The sequence below is a fragment of the Pinus tabuliformis genome, chromosome Q (genome assembly GCF_031772625.1).
Source record: "Pinus tabuliformis cultivar Carrire ecotype Pingquan chromosome Q, CPIR1, whole genome shotgun sequence".
NCBI lineage: Eukaryota > Viridiplantae > Streptophyta > Pinopsida > Pinales > Pinaceae > Pinus > Pinus tabuliformis.
The window spans coordinates 822,755,735-822,773,445 of NC_142296.1; the positions used below are offsets into that span (position 1 = coordinate 822,755,735).

At 39.9% G+C, this 17,711-nt stretch overlaps 1 protein-coding gene across 1 annotated transcript in view; it reads right to left on the bottom strand.

The window, feature by feature from the left end:
- Nucleotides 1-11,227: 11,227 nt before the first annotated feature.
- LOC149222168 (Haloacid dehalogenase-like hydrolase (HAD) superfamily protein) overlaps nt 11,228-17,711 on the bottom strand; it is a 340,733-nt gene continuing 334,249 nt past the window's right edge. The window contains exon 10 of the mRNA XM_089385283.1: nt 11,228-11,739. Coding sequence (XP_089241409.1) covers nt 11,485-11,739 — 255 coding nt within the window. The 3' untranslated portion in view covers nt 11,228-11,484. The remainder of the gene's footprint in view (nt 11,740-17,711) is intronic.

Below are 17,711 nucleotides of genomic sequence, written 5' to 3' on the forward strand. Positions count from 1 at the left end.
GCGTGATTTGCTTGGAGAATGAAAGATTGGAGTTTTGATTACAATGAGTGCATTTGAGTTGATAGGATAAAGCTTGATTATTGCTCGCGAGTTTTAGTTATTCGATTGTTGTTCCATTTCAAAATTGTTGTTCCATTTTAAGCATTGTTGTTCCATTCTAGATTTGCTGTTCAATTTCCTATTTGCCGTTCCATTTCTATCTGTTGTTTCATTTACTCGCATTTGGTGTGAGAGACGATATGTGGCTGTAGTGAGCTTCGGCATTTACTGCCTCGCTCCTAGACCCGTGGTCCATGCTCTAATTTCCTTTCCATCAGTTTCCAAAGGGATGGGCTATTGCTGTCGAACCTTTGACTGATAAAGTTGCCTAGCTTTAAGAGAGTGTGCTTTAGTCATTTGAAGTAACTTAGTCGTAGACAAGCATCAGTTTACTCTTGTATTTTTGTAGAACGTTGTACTACTAGCATTACTCTGACAAATAGCCTCAGATTGAGTCACTCTTTGAAATAACCAAACGCTCCCGGATTGACATATTAATGTGAGGTAATTAGAGGTGAAAGAGACCCTTTTTATAGCTCTACAGATGGTATTAATAAGAACCATGGTATTGATCCATGGTATTGCATGTATGAGTCATATATAATTGATAGAGACTCCCTGCGAGAAGCATCGTGTCTTATTTTGTAATCGAGCTCTGCTCTATTGGAGGTTGCCCCCTCGAAGAGGCAAGTGAACATTGCTTCCTGAATAATAAAATACTTGCTGTTGTTTCTCACTATTCTATGTTCGGGGTATATTTCTCGAATATTCTGTATTCCGATATTGTCTTGCAGGTTAAGAGCATAACATTCAGTTACAGAGAGAAATACTAATAGAAAAATTTGTGAGATTACCTCACACAATCACTGAGAAAAATCTCGGTTGATCTGGATACTGAATGAATGGCCTATAGCAGGCCTTACACTGCTCTGCACAGTCTTCACGCAAGCTCTGTGTCAACCTCTCTAGGCTCTGCGTCACTCAATTTGCTGATCGATTTGCTGCCCAGAGTCACTACTCTCAGCCTCCTAGTCTCACACCCCAACTCCCGGTGTCTGAAACTGACTCTTCTCAGCAAAATCTCAGACTCTCTCTCACCTTCTGCATGGCCCTTCATGGCCCTACGTCAGCCTCTGCATCTGGGTTACTAGATCTCTCTTTGCCTCTCTTTGTTGATGATTCTCCGGCAAAGAAAATCTCTGTTTCCAGAAGCTATCTTTTCCCATCAATTGCAAAAAATCTCCTCAATCGAATTTTCCTCCTGAGAACTTCTCACTTCAGAAAATTGATTTTTTGATCTCTCTTGGTGTGTTTTCCAAATGACCCTCAAGCCCCTTCTTATATCTATCTGTTGGACAACCAACGACCTAGATTAGCTCCTAATCAAAGGCTTAGATCGTTTTGACTTGATCTCCATCTTTTTCTAGAAGTTACACCCACAATTAGATTAATACCCATTAATCTTTTAATTTTCCTAAGTTTAGACTTAGGAACTCCATTAAAAATATTAATTATTTTAATAAAATCATCTTTGGGTGGAATTTCCCAAAACAGTTTCTAGGTTCTTTGGAATGCATGTGTCGAAGCCTCACTACAAATTTTGAGGCCTAAAGCACATCTGATGCTATCCCAAATCAACAATCCCTCTTAGAGAGGAATGTGCTTTAGCAATATATTGTTGTTGCACACTACTCTAACTCTAAAGCATCATCCTCTGTGTTGCCGATGTCTCACATGTTGTCCAACAACTACTGCGCTACTGATGTAATTGTAGTTGTACTGCTGCCTTTGACACTGCCACTGCCAATGCTACATCTATACTACATCTCCCTCTCAAATGTCACATCTGCTATACTGCTAGCACTGCCACTGCTAACACTGCATCCATCTGCAACTCTGTTGCTAAGAGAAGCAACAGAAAAACATCCAAAATTACTGAACTAACTGTGTTCAATATGACACCATGTGAATGTTGGAACTGACTACTACTAGTCTCTGCACTAACCCTAATCTATTGCGTTGTTGCTAACGTCTGCTTTGTGCCATCTGCAACTGTTTCCAACTCTGCTTTGCACTGCTCAAACTCTGGCACTCATAGTCACTACAACTGTCTCTTGGACACTCCTAGGCACCATCCAACACTAGTTCATCCTGCTACTGCAAAATTGGGCTCCCGTAGCAAGGTATTGATCTAAGAGGTGGACTCCTCAAGGATCCTGCCCATCTGTAGCTCTTTCGAACTACAACTCCAAATCAGCCCACCTCCCTCCTAGAGGTATCTCGGTTGTCATGGCGAACTCCTTCTGTTCGATCTTTGCGGCTGCAACCTTAGGATCATGCTTGTCATTCTTGTCCTTTCTCTTCAAGGGACATTGGGATGCATAGTGGCCCATCTCGCCACATCTGAAACACTTCACCTTGGAGACGTCCTTCTTTTGTCTTTGTTCCCCCTGTTGCGCCTTCGATGTGAGGGCTACATTTATCTCCTCCTTGGGCTTCGAACCACTGCTGTTGTTGCTTCCGCCAAGTTTGAGCTTGACCAGGCCTCTCCTCAGCTCCTCTTGTTTTCGAGTTGCCCACATCTCATCCCAATTCGGTAATGCTGCTCTGCCCAGGATACTCTGAACAAAGACTTGCCACTCATCTGAGACAGAGTTGAGGGCCAGTCTAACCAACTTTGAATCCTAAGGTGTATGCCCCACAGCAGACAACTCATCATGGGTCTCCTTCAGCTTCGTGAGGAATGGATCCACATGCTCTCCCTTTTGCATCTAAGCAGATCTCAACTTCTACTCCAAGTACATCTTCCACAGCTCGGAAGATCCTTGATATAATGTGGCCAAGGCATCCCACATCTCCTTAGCAGTCCCTCTACTAGCAACATGACACACCACGTGATCCTTGACTCCATCCAGGATCATCCTCTTGGCCTTCGCCATCTCAGCTTTGTACTTCTTCAGCAGATCCACATCCACAGGTTTAGCCTCCATGTTGTCGATCTACGTCTTGAGGGCATGCTCATCTAGAAGGAAAGACATTCTAGCCTTCCACATGACGTAGTTGGATACTCCATCCAACCTGTCCTGATCCCTCAAGCCACTGGTTGTCATATCTGCCAAAAATGTCAAAAATTCCCTCGTTGCTTCTCATTGTTGCTGCTCAGCCAATGAGAAAACGAACTTCTTGGCGAGAAGTCTGCTGAGGAAAAGTTCCCTCAAGGTGCTTCTCTTTTTCTGACGTTTTTCAGCCCAACAAACAGTTAGCTGAAAATCTGCATCCCACCATCTCTCTCACACTAAGGCTTCAACATTGCTCCCTCTATACCTGCAAAAATTTGAACTGGAAGACCTTTTCTCCATCGGCTCACTCGAAGAGAGATTGCCTCGAAAATCTGCACTCCCGACTTGGAACTGCGTCAGTTCTCTAGGGGTTTCGAACTACTGCCTCTTGTAACTTTTTCGAACTCCCTTCTTCTACTCAGCGCTGGATCTATCGGCTCTGCTCTTCTTGCTTCACCTGCAACTCTGATACCATGTGAAAATTCCACAAGAGGAACCCCTACTGCAGCAAACTGATGTTACTTCTCCTACTTGTTAATCCATACAAGTAATTTACTGTGTGCTACAGCAAATATTGAAGTAAATACAACTGTAGCCTTCACTTAATTAAAATATAAGCAGAAACAAGATACCGAGCAAGAAAGAAAATACAACACAATAGACACAGTTATTTTTATACAAGAGTCATTAGAAAAACCCAATGCGGGAAAACCAACGCAGCAGCTCTGAGGGTTTATATTATTAATCAATAGCAAATTATGAATACATCTTTGAATACCTCACAGGGTTATACTATTACAAAGAGAAATACTAGCAGAAACATTTGTGAGATTACCTCACACAATCACTGAGAAAAATCCCCACTAATCTGGATACTGAATGAGTGGCCTCTGGAAGGCCCTACACTTCTCTGTGCAGTCCTCATGCAAGCTCTGCGTCAACCTCTCTAGGCTCTGTGTCACTCAGTCTATTGATCGATTTGTTTCCCAGAGTCACTACTCTCAGCCCCCCGGTCTCACACCCAGCTCCCGACTTCTGAAACTTGACTCTCCTCAGCAAAATCTTGGACTCTCTCTTAACCTTTGCATTGCCTATGCGTGGCCCTGCATCAGCCTCTGCGTCTAGGCTACTGGATCACTCTCTGCCTCTCTCCTGATTATTCTCCGGTTGAGAAAATCTCTCTCCAGAAAATATCCCTACCCCTCAACTTAAGGAATCTCAATCGAATTTTCCTCTTGAGAACTTCTCACTTCAGAAAATCGATTTCTTGAACTCTCTTGGTGTGTTTTCTAAATGACTCTCAAGCCCCTTATATCCTTTTGTTGGACAACCAACGGCCTAGATTAACTCCTAATTAAAGGCTCAAATAGTTTTAACTTGATCTTTGTCTTTTTTGAGAAGTCACACCCACAATTAGATTAATACCCATTAATATTTTAATTTCCTAAGTTTAAACTTAGGAACTTCATTAAAAATATTAATTATTTTAATAAAATCGTCTGTGGGTGGAATTTCTCAAAACGGTTTCTGGGTTCTTTGGAATGCATGTGTCGAAGCCTCCCTGTAAAATTTGAGGCTTAGAGCACATTCGATGCTATCGCAAATCAACACTGAGCAATAGCGAAGGGCAACAGTTTTAATAACTCCAGCAGGGAGTGCGTAGGCTAGCCCAGCAACAGCACAAAGGAGAGAGGAGGTCATTCAACTTTCTACTTTTGGTAGAAATGGCAACCAATGGTTTGAGGAATCAGGACAGGTTGGACGAAGCATCCAACTATGTCATCTGGAAGGCAAGAATGTCATTCCTTCTAGATGAGCATGCCCTCAAGACATATGTCGACAATGTGGTGGTTGTGCCTGCAAATCCAGATCCGTTGTAGAAATACCGAGCTGAAATGGCAAAGGCGAAGAGGATGATCCTTAATGGAGTAAAGGATCACGTGGTGTGTCATCTCGCTAGCAGAGGCACTGCTAAGGAGATGTGGGATGCCTTGGCAATGCTATATCAAGGATCTTCTAAGCAATGGAAGATGTACTTGGAGCAGAAGCTGAGATTTGATCAGATGCAGAAGGGAGAGCATGTGGATCGATTCCTCACGAAGGTAAAGGAGATCTGTGATGAATTTTTTGTTGCGAGGCGTACACCTCAGGATTCAGAGTTGGTTAGACTGGCCTTCAATTCTGTCTCAGATGAGTGCCAAGTCTTTCTCCAGAGTATCATGGATAGAGCAGCACTGCCAAATTGGAATGAGATGTGGGCAGCTCTAAAACAAGAGGAGCTAAGGAGAGACTTATTCAAGGTTAAACTTGACGGAAGCAGTAGCAGTGGGTCAAAGCCCAATGAGGAAGAGGCTAATGCAACCCTTGCATCGAAGGGACAACAGGAGCAGTAGAGACGTCAGAAGGACATCTCTAAGATCAAGTGTTTCAGGTGTGGTGAAATGGATCACTACACTACTCAGTGTCCTCTCACGAAGAAGGATACAGATTAAAAACATGATCTGAAGGTTGCGCCCACAAAGATCGAAGAAGAGGAGTTCGCCATGACAGTGGAGATACCTCCAAGAGGGAGGTGGGTTGATTTGGAGTTGTAGTTCGAAAGAGCTACAGATGGGTAAGATCCTTGAGGACACTACCTCTTGGATCAATACCTTGCTACGGTAGCCCAGTTTTGCAGTAGGAGGATGGACTAGAGTCAGATGGTGCCGAGGAGTGTCGAGGAGACAGTTGCAGTGGCTAGAAGTGCCAGAGACTGAACAGCGCATAGCAGAGTTGGAAGCACTGTAGATGGCACAGAGCATAGGTCAACAGCAGCGTAGAAGATTCAGAGGGTCAGTGCAGAGACTAGCAGCATTCAAGCTTCAACATTCACAGGGTATCATACTGAGCACAGTTAGTTCAATAATTTTGGATGTTTTTCTGTTGTTGATAGAGTAGCAGCAACATTTTGCAGTGCAGTACCAATTGGCAGTGGGAGTGCTAGCATCAGCACAGATGCAACACTTGAGAGGGAGTTGTAGTACGGATGCAGTGTTGACAGTAGCAGTGTTAGCAATAGTACAGTTACAGCGCAACACAGTAGTTGGTGGACAGCATGTCAAACATCAGTAGCGCAGAGGACGATGCTTCAGAGTCAGAGCAGTATGCAACAACATATATTGTTGGAGCACATTCCTCGATAATAGGGAGTGTTGATTTGGGGTAGCATCAAATGTGCTCTAGGCCTCAAATTTTGTAGGTAGGCTTGGGCACATGTATTCCAAAGAACCCAGAAAGTGTTTTGGGAAATTCCACCTGGACACAGTTTTATTAGAATAATTAATATTTTTTTAATGGGACCCTATTTCTAAACTTAGGAAATTAAAAATATTAATGGGTATTAATCTAATTGTGGGTGTAACTTTTAGAAGAAGACGAGGATCAAGCTAAAATGATCTTAGCCATTGATTAGCTTTTAATCTGGGTCATTGAATGTCAACAAGAAGATTATTTAAGAGAGCTTGAGGGTCATTTGGAAAACACACTGAGAGATCAAGAAATCGAATTTCTGAAGTGAGAAGTTCTCAGGAGGAAATTCTGATCTAGGAGATTTCTTGCAGTTGAGGGGCAGGGATAACATCTAAAGAGAGAGATTTTCTCAATCGGAGAATCGTCAGCAGAGAGAGGTAGAGAGTGATCCAGAAGCTCTCATGCAGAGGCTGACGCAGGGCCATGAAGGGCCACGTAGAGGTAGCGCAGAGGGTGAGAGAGAGTCTGAAATTTTGCTGGGCAGAGTTAGTTTCAGAAGCAGAGAGCTGGGATGTGAGACCAAGAGGCTGAGAGCAGAAACTCCAGGCAGCAAATCGATCAGCTAGCTGGGTAACGCAGTGCCTAGAAGGGTTGGCATAGGGACTAAGTGAGTACTGCGCAGAGGCAGCATAGGCCCTGCCAGAGGCACCTCATCCAGTGTCCGGATCAGCTGGGATTTTTCTTAGTGATTGTGAGGTAATCTCACAAATCTTTCTACAAGTATTTCTCTCTATAACTAAATAACCCGTGAGGTATTCAAAGATGTATTCAGAATTTGCTACTGCTTAATAATAATAAACCCTCAGATCTACTACACCGATTTTCCCGCATTGGGTTTTTCCGGAGACATTTGTCTAAAAATAACGGTATCAATTGTGTTGCATTTTCTTTCTTGCTCAGTCTCTTGTTTCTGCATAATATTTAATTAGGTGAAGGCTGCAGTTTATGTATTACGATATTTGTCGTAGGAAACTGAAAGTAATTTGTTTAAAGGAATTTAACAAATAGCAGTAATATCATCAGTTGCTGCAGTAGGGATTTCGGTTGAGGAATTTTCAAACATTCATGGTGGGTTGACACAGAAGCAGAGGATCACCAGTGGGCTCATATGGGATCTTGGCATTAGGTCTCAGTTGAGTCGAGCCACCAGATTGGTCCACAAACTTGGATTGCTTGAGGGAAAGCAATCTTGGGGTGGGAGGACTGTCATGTCCTAATTTTTATTATTCTTCATAATACAACCAGGGTGGATTTCCAAGGTAGTAGATGGCCAATTCATTGGAGCAGGTTTATGTCATCAGGGGTCTTGATGGAGTTTTGAGGAGTTTTTATGGGATTTGATGGCATTCACTTGGCATATTCCATCATCCACACAATTTGCCTTTCATTCTGTCGCATTCCAACAACTTTCAGAAATCAGCATTATTATTGGGCATAACTTAATTAATTATGCTTGAGGTGGCATTCCGAGAAGATTTATTGATGGAACGCCACAGTGTAATAGCTCATTAGAACCGAAACGAGACGATCTACAGATGGGATGCTGAGAAGAGATTTACAATGGCTAAAGAGAATATGGTGGGTGATTTTTCATTTCCTTAGTTAAACATGACTTTAATTAGTCATTTAATTAAAGAAAAATAATTAATTAGAGAAAAAGGGCCAAAAGTGTCTTAAGTGAAATAAAATAAAATTAAAGGTCAGTTAAGATAAAGTCAATGGAGAAGTTTCTAGAATAATAATAAAATAATAAAATAAGATGCCTCTAGAGGCTTGGAGATCTATCCATCACATCTATAAAAGGGGAGGAGGAGATCATTTGGAGACATCTTGGATCTGATATTGTTTCTTATATTAGAGGTTGAGAACCCGGTTCTCTACTCCAGCAGTAGCCCCAAGACCGAAACCCTCGGGTGATTCAATGAGAGTGGGCGAGCACCCATCTCTTCCCTTGGTGAATCCATTTAGGATTCACAGGTCACAGTTTATTGGTTTTCAGTTTGTTTTCAGGTTTGCAGTTTATTGGTTTTCAGCTTGTTTTGAGGTGTATCTATTTGAGGGTAGTTTATCTCAAATATATGGGCATATGTGCATGTAAACCCTAGTTTATCTAATATAATAAAGCTAAGGTTGTTCTTGTTCATTGTGTTATGGGATTGTAGTACTTTTTCTGTTTAACTTTACATGGCAATCTTCTATTTATGAATGAAATTTTTATCTGGAATTTTTCTGAGTTAAAAAATTGAGCTTGTTCCAAATTTATCTCATTTGGGACATTACATGAAGCCACGATTTCATGGGACTTACAGGGTGACCAGGCGAGTTGGGGAGGTGGCATAAGAACTAGATCTCCCACCTAGGAGCAAGGCACACAAAATAGTCAACGTTTCTTGCCTGAAAAAGGCTTTGGGGCAGTAGGTTACAGCAGCCACAGAGTTACCACCGATGGATGATGAGGGGCTCTTATTTCTAGTTCCAGAGGCTATCTTCGAGGTAAGAGAGAGGAAATTCTAGAGCAAGTTCATTAAGGAGTTTCTTGTTTGGTGGAAGGACTTGCCAGAGGAGGATGCTACATGGGAGGGAAAGAAAATATTACGGCACCCAGCATTACATTTGCTTGAGGACAAGCAACATCTAGGAGGCGAGGACTGTAATATTCCCTCTAGTTAAATTTTGCTAAGGCAGTCTCACAATTTTGCAATTTTGGGTGTTGGACAAATTTTGTGCACAAAACTTAGGAAAAGTGGGTGAAGAGGTATTAAATAAATTTTGAGAGAAAAAGGGAGCTCCAAATATTATAGAGATGAAAGAGTATGTCATTAGTGGATAGTGGGGGGCACCTCAAGGCAATTTGAACTCCCTTGAGAGGAAATTCAAATTAGAGAGAAGGAGAGGGAAAGGAGGTCGAATGGGAGACCCACAAGGAGAGAGAAGGAGACAAAGATAAATAGAGGAAGGAGCTACATTTTGGATCTTTTGCCAAATTCAAAATTGAACTCTAGTTTGCTTGTGTTATTCAGCCAGGCCAACTTGTGTTGCTTAGCATGAGATTTCCGAAAGGGAAGCTCAACTCCTTTAGTGGACTCTGAGTGCTACTCTAAGGGAGCCTATCTTCGTTATTGCAGTGTTGTTCTGGAAGAAATACCAGGGTAATTCGTCCCATTTGAGAGCAGACTGGGCGCAAAAAGAGAATACACACTCCTTGGGAGAGGAAGCTACAAGACCAGCAAGTTTTCGGGCTTTTCAGAGATCATTGTCCATAGAATTTGCTGGAGTTTTGGAGTGGATTGCAGGCCTGAGAGTGGAGGAGAACTTCAGCTAGAATTTGTGCATCTCTGGCTTGCGCAGGAGTTGTTTCTGGGCTTGCGCAGGGATCCAAGGGCAATGAGAAATTGAGGTGGGGAAAGGCTGGAGAAGTAAGGGGGGTTGAGGAGAAATTTTAAGTAATTGCAAGGAATTCCCGATGGATTTGGCTGGTGATTTGGAGGCATTCTACAGCCCAGTTTCAATGGTGCATTCAGGAGGACGAGTTAGGCAAACACACTCTTTGTGGGTTTTCTGGAGAGTTGGATTGGAATCAAAAGCTTTCTGGGTTTTGCTAGTCTCAGTGAGAAAGTATAACAACTTAAGTTTCAGAATTTTCTGAGCCCCTGGGAGGGTAGAAATCCAATTTCTCATCTAGTAGCAGCAGCAGTAAAATTTTGGGTCAACACAGATCATGGATTGGGGGCCTAGCCAGCACGTGGGCAGGATGATTTCAACATAGGTTTGACTTTGCTTGCTATAGCAAGCCCAGGTTCATCCATTCATGTCTATTTTACTCCATTCCCATCTATTTTTGGTGCAGTTTTCTGGTATAGCTGATATTTTGTTTGTGTTTGATTTATGGTTGTATGTTCACTATTTTGCTTTTGTTATCACTTAATATTTCCACTTGGAATATTACAAACAACCAATATAACATTCAAAAATCATAAACACTGCTGAAAGTGTTTCAGCCATGCTTAGGCATTTCAAACAAGGAAGCATTTCTCAGATGCTGAAACAAGATGGAACTTCCAGTAATATAGTGTTCCAGTGATAATTAGAAGAATCCCAAGCCAAAAAAAGAGTGAATGTTTTTTTCCACTCCAGTTGGACCATGATCTGCTTGCTAGGTATTTTGGGTTACGTAGAGGCCTTATCATTTATTTTATTATATCCTCTTGTTTTGTTTAATGTAGTCCATTATTCCTGATCCATAGCAGCAGTAAGTTGTTTCTTATCTGTGGTAAGCAGAGCTAACGCCCCCAGTGTATGTTAACAGTGAGGTTGCTTCTAAGAAGTCTCAGTCTATTAGGATCAGTTTAGAATTCCATGACTGACATTCACTATAGTCCTTTGAAGACTGCTCTCTATTAATATAGAAAAGAAAATTTCAGCCAAAAAAAAATACAAGCAAGATATACCTGTTATGAATTAAAATACAAAAGGAGTTATTTAGGATGTGAACCTGTAAACATATCTAAAAACCATCTTCACCATATTATTGTATACCTTGTGCTGTGTCATACATAGTGAATCAGATGTCTCTCATCATTGTCAAGATATCTTTTCTTCCTCTACTTTCAGCAAAGCTTCATATATGGTATATATTACCTCGACTATCACATAGTTTCACATTTCAGTGTCTCATATTTTGGAGCATGTCTACCAGAAACATGGGCTGTTGTATGGCAAGTGTTCCAACTTTAGCGCAATTGATAAACTTGTCTACTCAATATTCCACAAATATACAAACAAGAAAACCTTCAAGATGTTTACAACTTCTCTGTGCCATGGTAGATGCACATAGTCAAGTATTAAAGAGTGCGAGCAACCAAATAAATCTATTTGCCATTCACTGAAAAAGAAATTCAGAATTTACACATCCAGAATGTGATTTCATGCATACAAGTTATTGTAGCATGATTAATCCATGACAAAATAACAGAATAATAGAGCAGATTCTTTTGTGAGAGATGTTAAAATTATATTATGAAAGTAGTGCATTACTGTGTACCGATGTCCTTAACGCAAAAGAAAGGGAAATCCGAAAACAATGTGAATGATATTCTAATCACCATATAAAAGAAGGAATGATATATGAAGGATAGGCACCATATGAGCGGGTAAGAGCTTCAACTGCTGCTTCATCTGGAACCATTCCAAACTGATTTATTCCAACCTCACTGGCGTGTATACCCCCAGCCACAAAAACTGACTGCATACCTGAATTATTTGCACCCAGAATATCATGATGGAGAGAGTCTCCCACTGCAATACATTCTGCAGCATCAACCCCAGCCATTTCTTTTGCAGCTTTATAAATGACCTGTCAGTATAGATTTTCAGAAGATATAGATCATGAAAAGCTGAAAATTCCATTTGAAAGCATACACAATCAAGTATCCTAAGTCTAACAAGCTGACAAGTAAGAATTTTCATCCACAAGATAGCTGTGACACAAAGCTAGAGATTTTTAAGTATGCATAGCAAAACTGTAAATTTTGATAATGTCATCTGAGCATCAAGCATATTTACACAATCAAGTATCCCAAGTCTAACAAGCTGACAAGTAAGAATTTTCATCCATGAGACAGCTGTGACAGAAAGCTAGAGATTTTCAAGTAAGCATAGCAAAACTGTAAATTTTTATAATGTCATCTGAGCATCAAGCATATTTTTACAAATATTGGTATTTTCGTTATTTTGGCAAATAGGTGGCAAAATGGTAATTTTGGTATTTTGTATTCTGGTAAAAGGGTGGCAAATAGGTAAACTCAATAACAAAATAAAAGGAATTTCTAGAAGCTCTTCAATGAAAAATTATAAAAGGGGGGAGGAGCTCATTTGTGCATTATCCTAATTTATCATTTCTCATTGTTGATGAAGTGGAGCTCAAGTGAGTTTAGACTGAGGGTTTCAAGGGAGATCTGCACCCTAGTTTTGATGGATTTCATTGAAACCCTAGATAGTCTACCAATTTTGGTGGAATTTCTTTCCACCCGAGTTGGTTTTCTATTTTCTGGACTAATTGCTAATTTCCTTGTAGGGGGGTTTGGAGCTAATTTTTTATTGCAGGAAGAGATCACTTGCAAAAGGGGTCGGGTTTCTTGTGAAGGCCACGTTGCTTTTCTGAAGATGGCAGAATTGACATTGAGGCTGAGTTTACCCACAGAGGCCAAAATTCTCTTTTTTTGAAGGGGCCAAATTGCTAATTATCCAAGGGGGCCCGAGTACTTTAATTTGAAGGGCCCAAGTTGAGTGTTTCCAGGGGCCATATTCTCCATTTCTCCCCAAGGCTGAGTTCTAGGGCCAAGTCAAATAACTGGGCCGAATTGCTTGTGTGGGGTTGATTTTTCTTATCTCTGGGGGGCGAGTTCTGAAGTGGGCTGTGGCTGTACATGCCATTACAGTGTAAATTTTGCCCAAAACAAGTGCCATTCAGCTGTAAGGGGACAAGTATGCATGCACTTTGATGGCTGACAGTACATGTAGGAGAGGCACAAATTCTGTCCTATAGCTGAACCATATGCCAATGAATATTGTCATGAAAAAGGGACAAATTGGAGCTAATATGCAGTGGTGACATTTCTCACATTTGGGCATCCAAAATAAGAAGACTAGCTGCTGTTTATAACCAGGTTCTCCTATATATATTTCATTGTTTTGTACTTGCCTTGGTGACTCTGTGATGTTTGCAAATCTGGGATATATATTCTGAGTTTTCTATGTTGAGAAATACAGTGAATTACATGACTATAGTGTCTAATATTCATGGCTGAATGATGTAATGATATATGTATTCCTGAACTGGTTGTTTATGCAACATTTATTTGGTTCTGCACTGTAATGAACAAGGTTATGAAAGGGGTATATATTATCCCTTGTTCATGTGGGACCCCCTATATTGGTGAGACGGGCCGCTCCATCAATCAAAGGATTAGTGAACACGCAGCTGACCTGAAGCATAGGAGATCAAAGTCTTCAGCTTTAGCTGAGCATGCAGAAAAAACCAATCATCATGTTTGTATTGAAGATGCTAGTGTCATTGCTAGGGTTTCTCAATTCCATCATCGGAAAATTAGGGAAGCTCTGGAAATTGAAAAGAGGCCGAGCAATCTCAATAGAGAGGATGGTTGGAAAATCAGTAGATGTTGGGTCCCTGCTCTCTCTTCCTAGTCGCTTCCTTCTTTTCCACCCCTCCTCCTCCCCTCCCATCGTTTCTGGTCTCCTTTTTTATTATTATTATTATTATTATTATTATTTTTAACCTAATATTTAATCTCCTTTTTTATTTTTATTATTATTATTAGTATTCTTTTTAACCTAATATTTAATTATTTATTATTAAATTATTATTATTATTATTATTATTATTATTCACCTAATATTTAATTATTTATTATTATTATTATTATTATTATTTAACCTAATATTTAGTTCTTTACTATTAAATAAATTATAATAGTAATATTATTAATAATAATTCATTTAAATTATTATTATTTATTTATTTATTATTTATTATTATTTTTATTTATTTATTTATTTCTCTATATATATTTTTATTTTATTTCTAGGATTTTATTATATTTATTTGTTATATTTTTATTTATTTGTTTATTTTATTTTATTTATTTATTTTTATTTTTATTTTTTATTATTATTATTATTATTATTTTATTTATTTATTTATTTTTAGTTTCTATGTATTTATTTAATTGTTAACCCCCTTTTAACAACCAATTAAATTATATTATTTGTTTATTTATTTGGTCCCATATTTCAACTAACTTCATATTAAATTATTTTATTTATTCATCCTTTTTCGAGGTTAGGACCCTATTCCTTTCTAGCCGTTGGCCTAGCTAGCCGTTGGCCTAGCTAGCCGTTGGAGACTCTGCTCATGCTATTTAACATGCAAAGCTAGATCTGGTTCTTCAACTTGTCCTGACGATGAACCACATTGGCTGGTTCGAAACGCGTCGACAAATGATCGATCTTGTGATTTATGCCGAAAAATCTCTCATAAAGGTTCGTATACTCAGAGGAATGCTCTAATACCAACGTAACGAACAAAGTTCGTATATGCAGCAATAATCTTCAGACTACTTCGAAGACAGACATCCATTATAAGACAAGTAATGTATCTTAGATATTATATAAAGAATTAATGAGATATGAGATGATGTTACAAATGAGAGTGAGGATCTGCTTATATATCCTAGGTGTGAAAATTCGGAAACCCCGAATCTTTCTACAGCAACTGATAATGTTTCTTCTATTTGTTAAATTAATCAAACAAATTATTTGTAGTTTGCTACGGCAAATATCGAAACATACACACTGCAGCCTTCACAAATACAATACTGCGGAAGAAATAAAAACGCTGGAAGAATAGATGCACACACAATAAACACGGTTATTTTTGGACCAATATCCCCGGGAAAACCCAACTTGGGAAAACCGGTGCAGCAGCGAAGGGTTTTATTATTACGCAATAGTAAATCTGAGTACAAATCTATGGATGCTCAAATATAGCAATCCATACAAAGAAAATGACTAACAGAAGTCTAGTGAGAAAATCTCACTTCCACCGGTCATCCGACACTGACCTTAGCTCAACATGAGCTGCTACTCGTTGGCTCTGCGTTGCCTTTGCGTCAGCCTACGCAGAGTTGCATCAGCCTTGCTTGGACCAGAGTCTCTCTCTTACTCTACTAATCAACTGCTGTTCTGTGTAATGTTACTAACTAGGAAAATCAGTGATACACAAAGAAAATAGACAAACTAACATCCAAAAAAGAGATACAATCAATAAACACCCATGAAAGCACTGGAAATAGAGAACATTTGATCCATTTTATTAAATCTTTCTGGAGCAAATACAACAGTGATGGAATGGTTCACCTAGGCTTGTCTTCAAGGACTTGCGTGACAAAACCCAAGTGAGCAAATGATGATCCTAGAGTTGCCCAACCACTGCTCCAGAGGTAATCTACGCTGCCCAGAAAACTATGCTGCCTGCAGGAAAGGATGTGTTGGAAACCTTGCTTCCTATGCTCAGAAAATTCTGCAACTTTAACTCCAAGGCCCCTCAACAAGAACCCACCAAACCCAAGGAAGGGTTTGGCCTAGTTCAAACCCCTGAAAATCGACCTCCAAAGACCACGTCATCCTCCTCCTGCTGACAATCTCGGCCTGTCTAGAATTGGCTGGGAAAGCCCTCCAAATCTTCCCCAAACAATAAGATGCTATCCCCTATGACTTTTCTCCCTTCTCACAACTGATCCTAGTTCTGTAGCTCTCTCCACCAACTCCCACGTGAGCCCCAGAATGGCCCTCTGCGTAATCCACCAAAGTTGTAAGTCAAGCTGCCCAAATGCAGCAAGCTCCTGCTCCCAAACTCCTCCCAAAGGCTGATCCTCTGTTGTACTCCAACTCTCCAAACTTCCCCGGAAAGTGTTGCCTAGATGAGCTCCCAATCACCTCTACGTGTTTCCCTTTCTGTGTATTCTAAAAATACGTTCTGTTGGTTCGAAGGTTGAGTGGTATGGCCACAAATCTCCTCCAGTTCTCCTCAAGGTAGTGTGAAATGCCTTCCTAGGGTGGCACTCGAAGTCCCCCGAAGGAAAGGTTGAGTCTCCCACCTAAGAAACTCAATGCTAAACAGCCAGGTAACTCGGCTAAGTAGCTCAAGCAACACAAGTAAATTCGATGTGCAAAGGAATACCTCAATTGAGGAGCTCTTCCTCCTTATATCTTTGTGGGCCTTCCTTGTTGATTTTGGGTAGTATCGGATGTGCTCTAGCTCCAAAATTTTGTGGAGGGGCTAGAACAAATGAGATCTCTAAGACCCAGAAATCGTTTGGAGAAATTCCACCTAGATAATGAGATATTAAAATAATTAATATTTTTAATAGGTTCCTAAGTCTAAACTTAGGAAAAATAAAAATATTAATGGGTATTAATAAAAATATGGGTGAGAAGCTTCTAAGTGACGAGTATCAACTCTGTTTTAATCTTAGTCGTTGATTACGGACTTAATTTCAGCCGTTGATTCATCAACAGGAAAAGTATAAGAGGAGGCTTGAGGGACAGTTGAAGATACACCATATTGATCAATCAGTTCGATTTTTCTAGGGCGAGGTTTGCTGAGAAAATCGAATAGGTGATCGGAGTTGCAGTGAGGGGCAGAAACAGAGAGTTGGATCGAAAAGAAGTTCCAAGCCAAAGAGTACTAGCAGAGAGGCAGCAGTGGCATCAGAGGCAGCACAGAGACCTACGCAGCCCAGGAAGGGGCTCACGCAGTGCTGACGCAGGCCGAGAGGGTTCTTGCAATGGTAGTGCGGGATAATCGTCAGAAGTTCGAGATTTTGTTGGGAATTTGACGTTCTGAGCTGAGAGAGCTGAAGTTGAAGCTCCTGAGAGCAAATCGATCTAGCAGAGGTGACGTAGTCTCCCAGAGGCAAGACGCTAGCCCAAGGTTACTTGGGAGCAGGAGAGAAAACGAGAGCGAGAGCGACATTTTCAGAAGCTCCCATTTTGGGAACGAATCCCGGAGCATTTTTTATATAATATATATATTTTTTATATTTTGATGCATATATGTCAACAAAAACATGTAGAATGATGAATTAGATATAAAAAACATAAAGATTGAACCATATAACAACAATCATTTAGAAGTTATAATCTTCATCAACCACATCCACAAGTTAGTAACATACAACATATTGAGTCTCATGAATCATGATTCATCAATCTTAAAGTTTCAAGCTTTCAAAATTCAATATATAACATTTATCATTATTGATCACCAAAGTTGTACTTGTAAGCTAAGTGTAACCATTACAACAAATAATATCTAACATGAAATGAAATGTTATAAAATGAAATGAAATGAAACAACTTTCAACTTTCACGAAGCATCATAGTCATAATTCATTACCAATGAGTTCTAATTGCCAACTTCAAACTTCAATTGTCATATATTGTTTACAAAAAATATCATAATAAATAGGAAAGAGTCAAAAGTTATAAAAACTGCCAGAAACTAGAAAAGCCAAGTAAATCTATTATCTATTGTTAATTCTTGGGCCTCTTGCCGCAGCGAGAAATGTCTGATTTTTTAGTCTTATTGGAAATTCAAGATCTTTGTCATTAATATCACCCTCATTAACATAAGATAGAAAAAACATAGCATGTCAAGTCAAGATTTTGTTCGAGTGATGGTTACACTTTTAGTAGGATCGTGATAGAAGAGTTTGACAACCAATGTCACTAACATCAAGGTACATA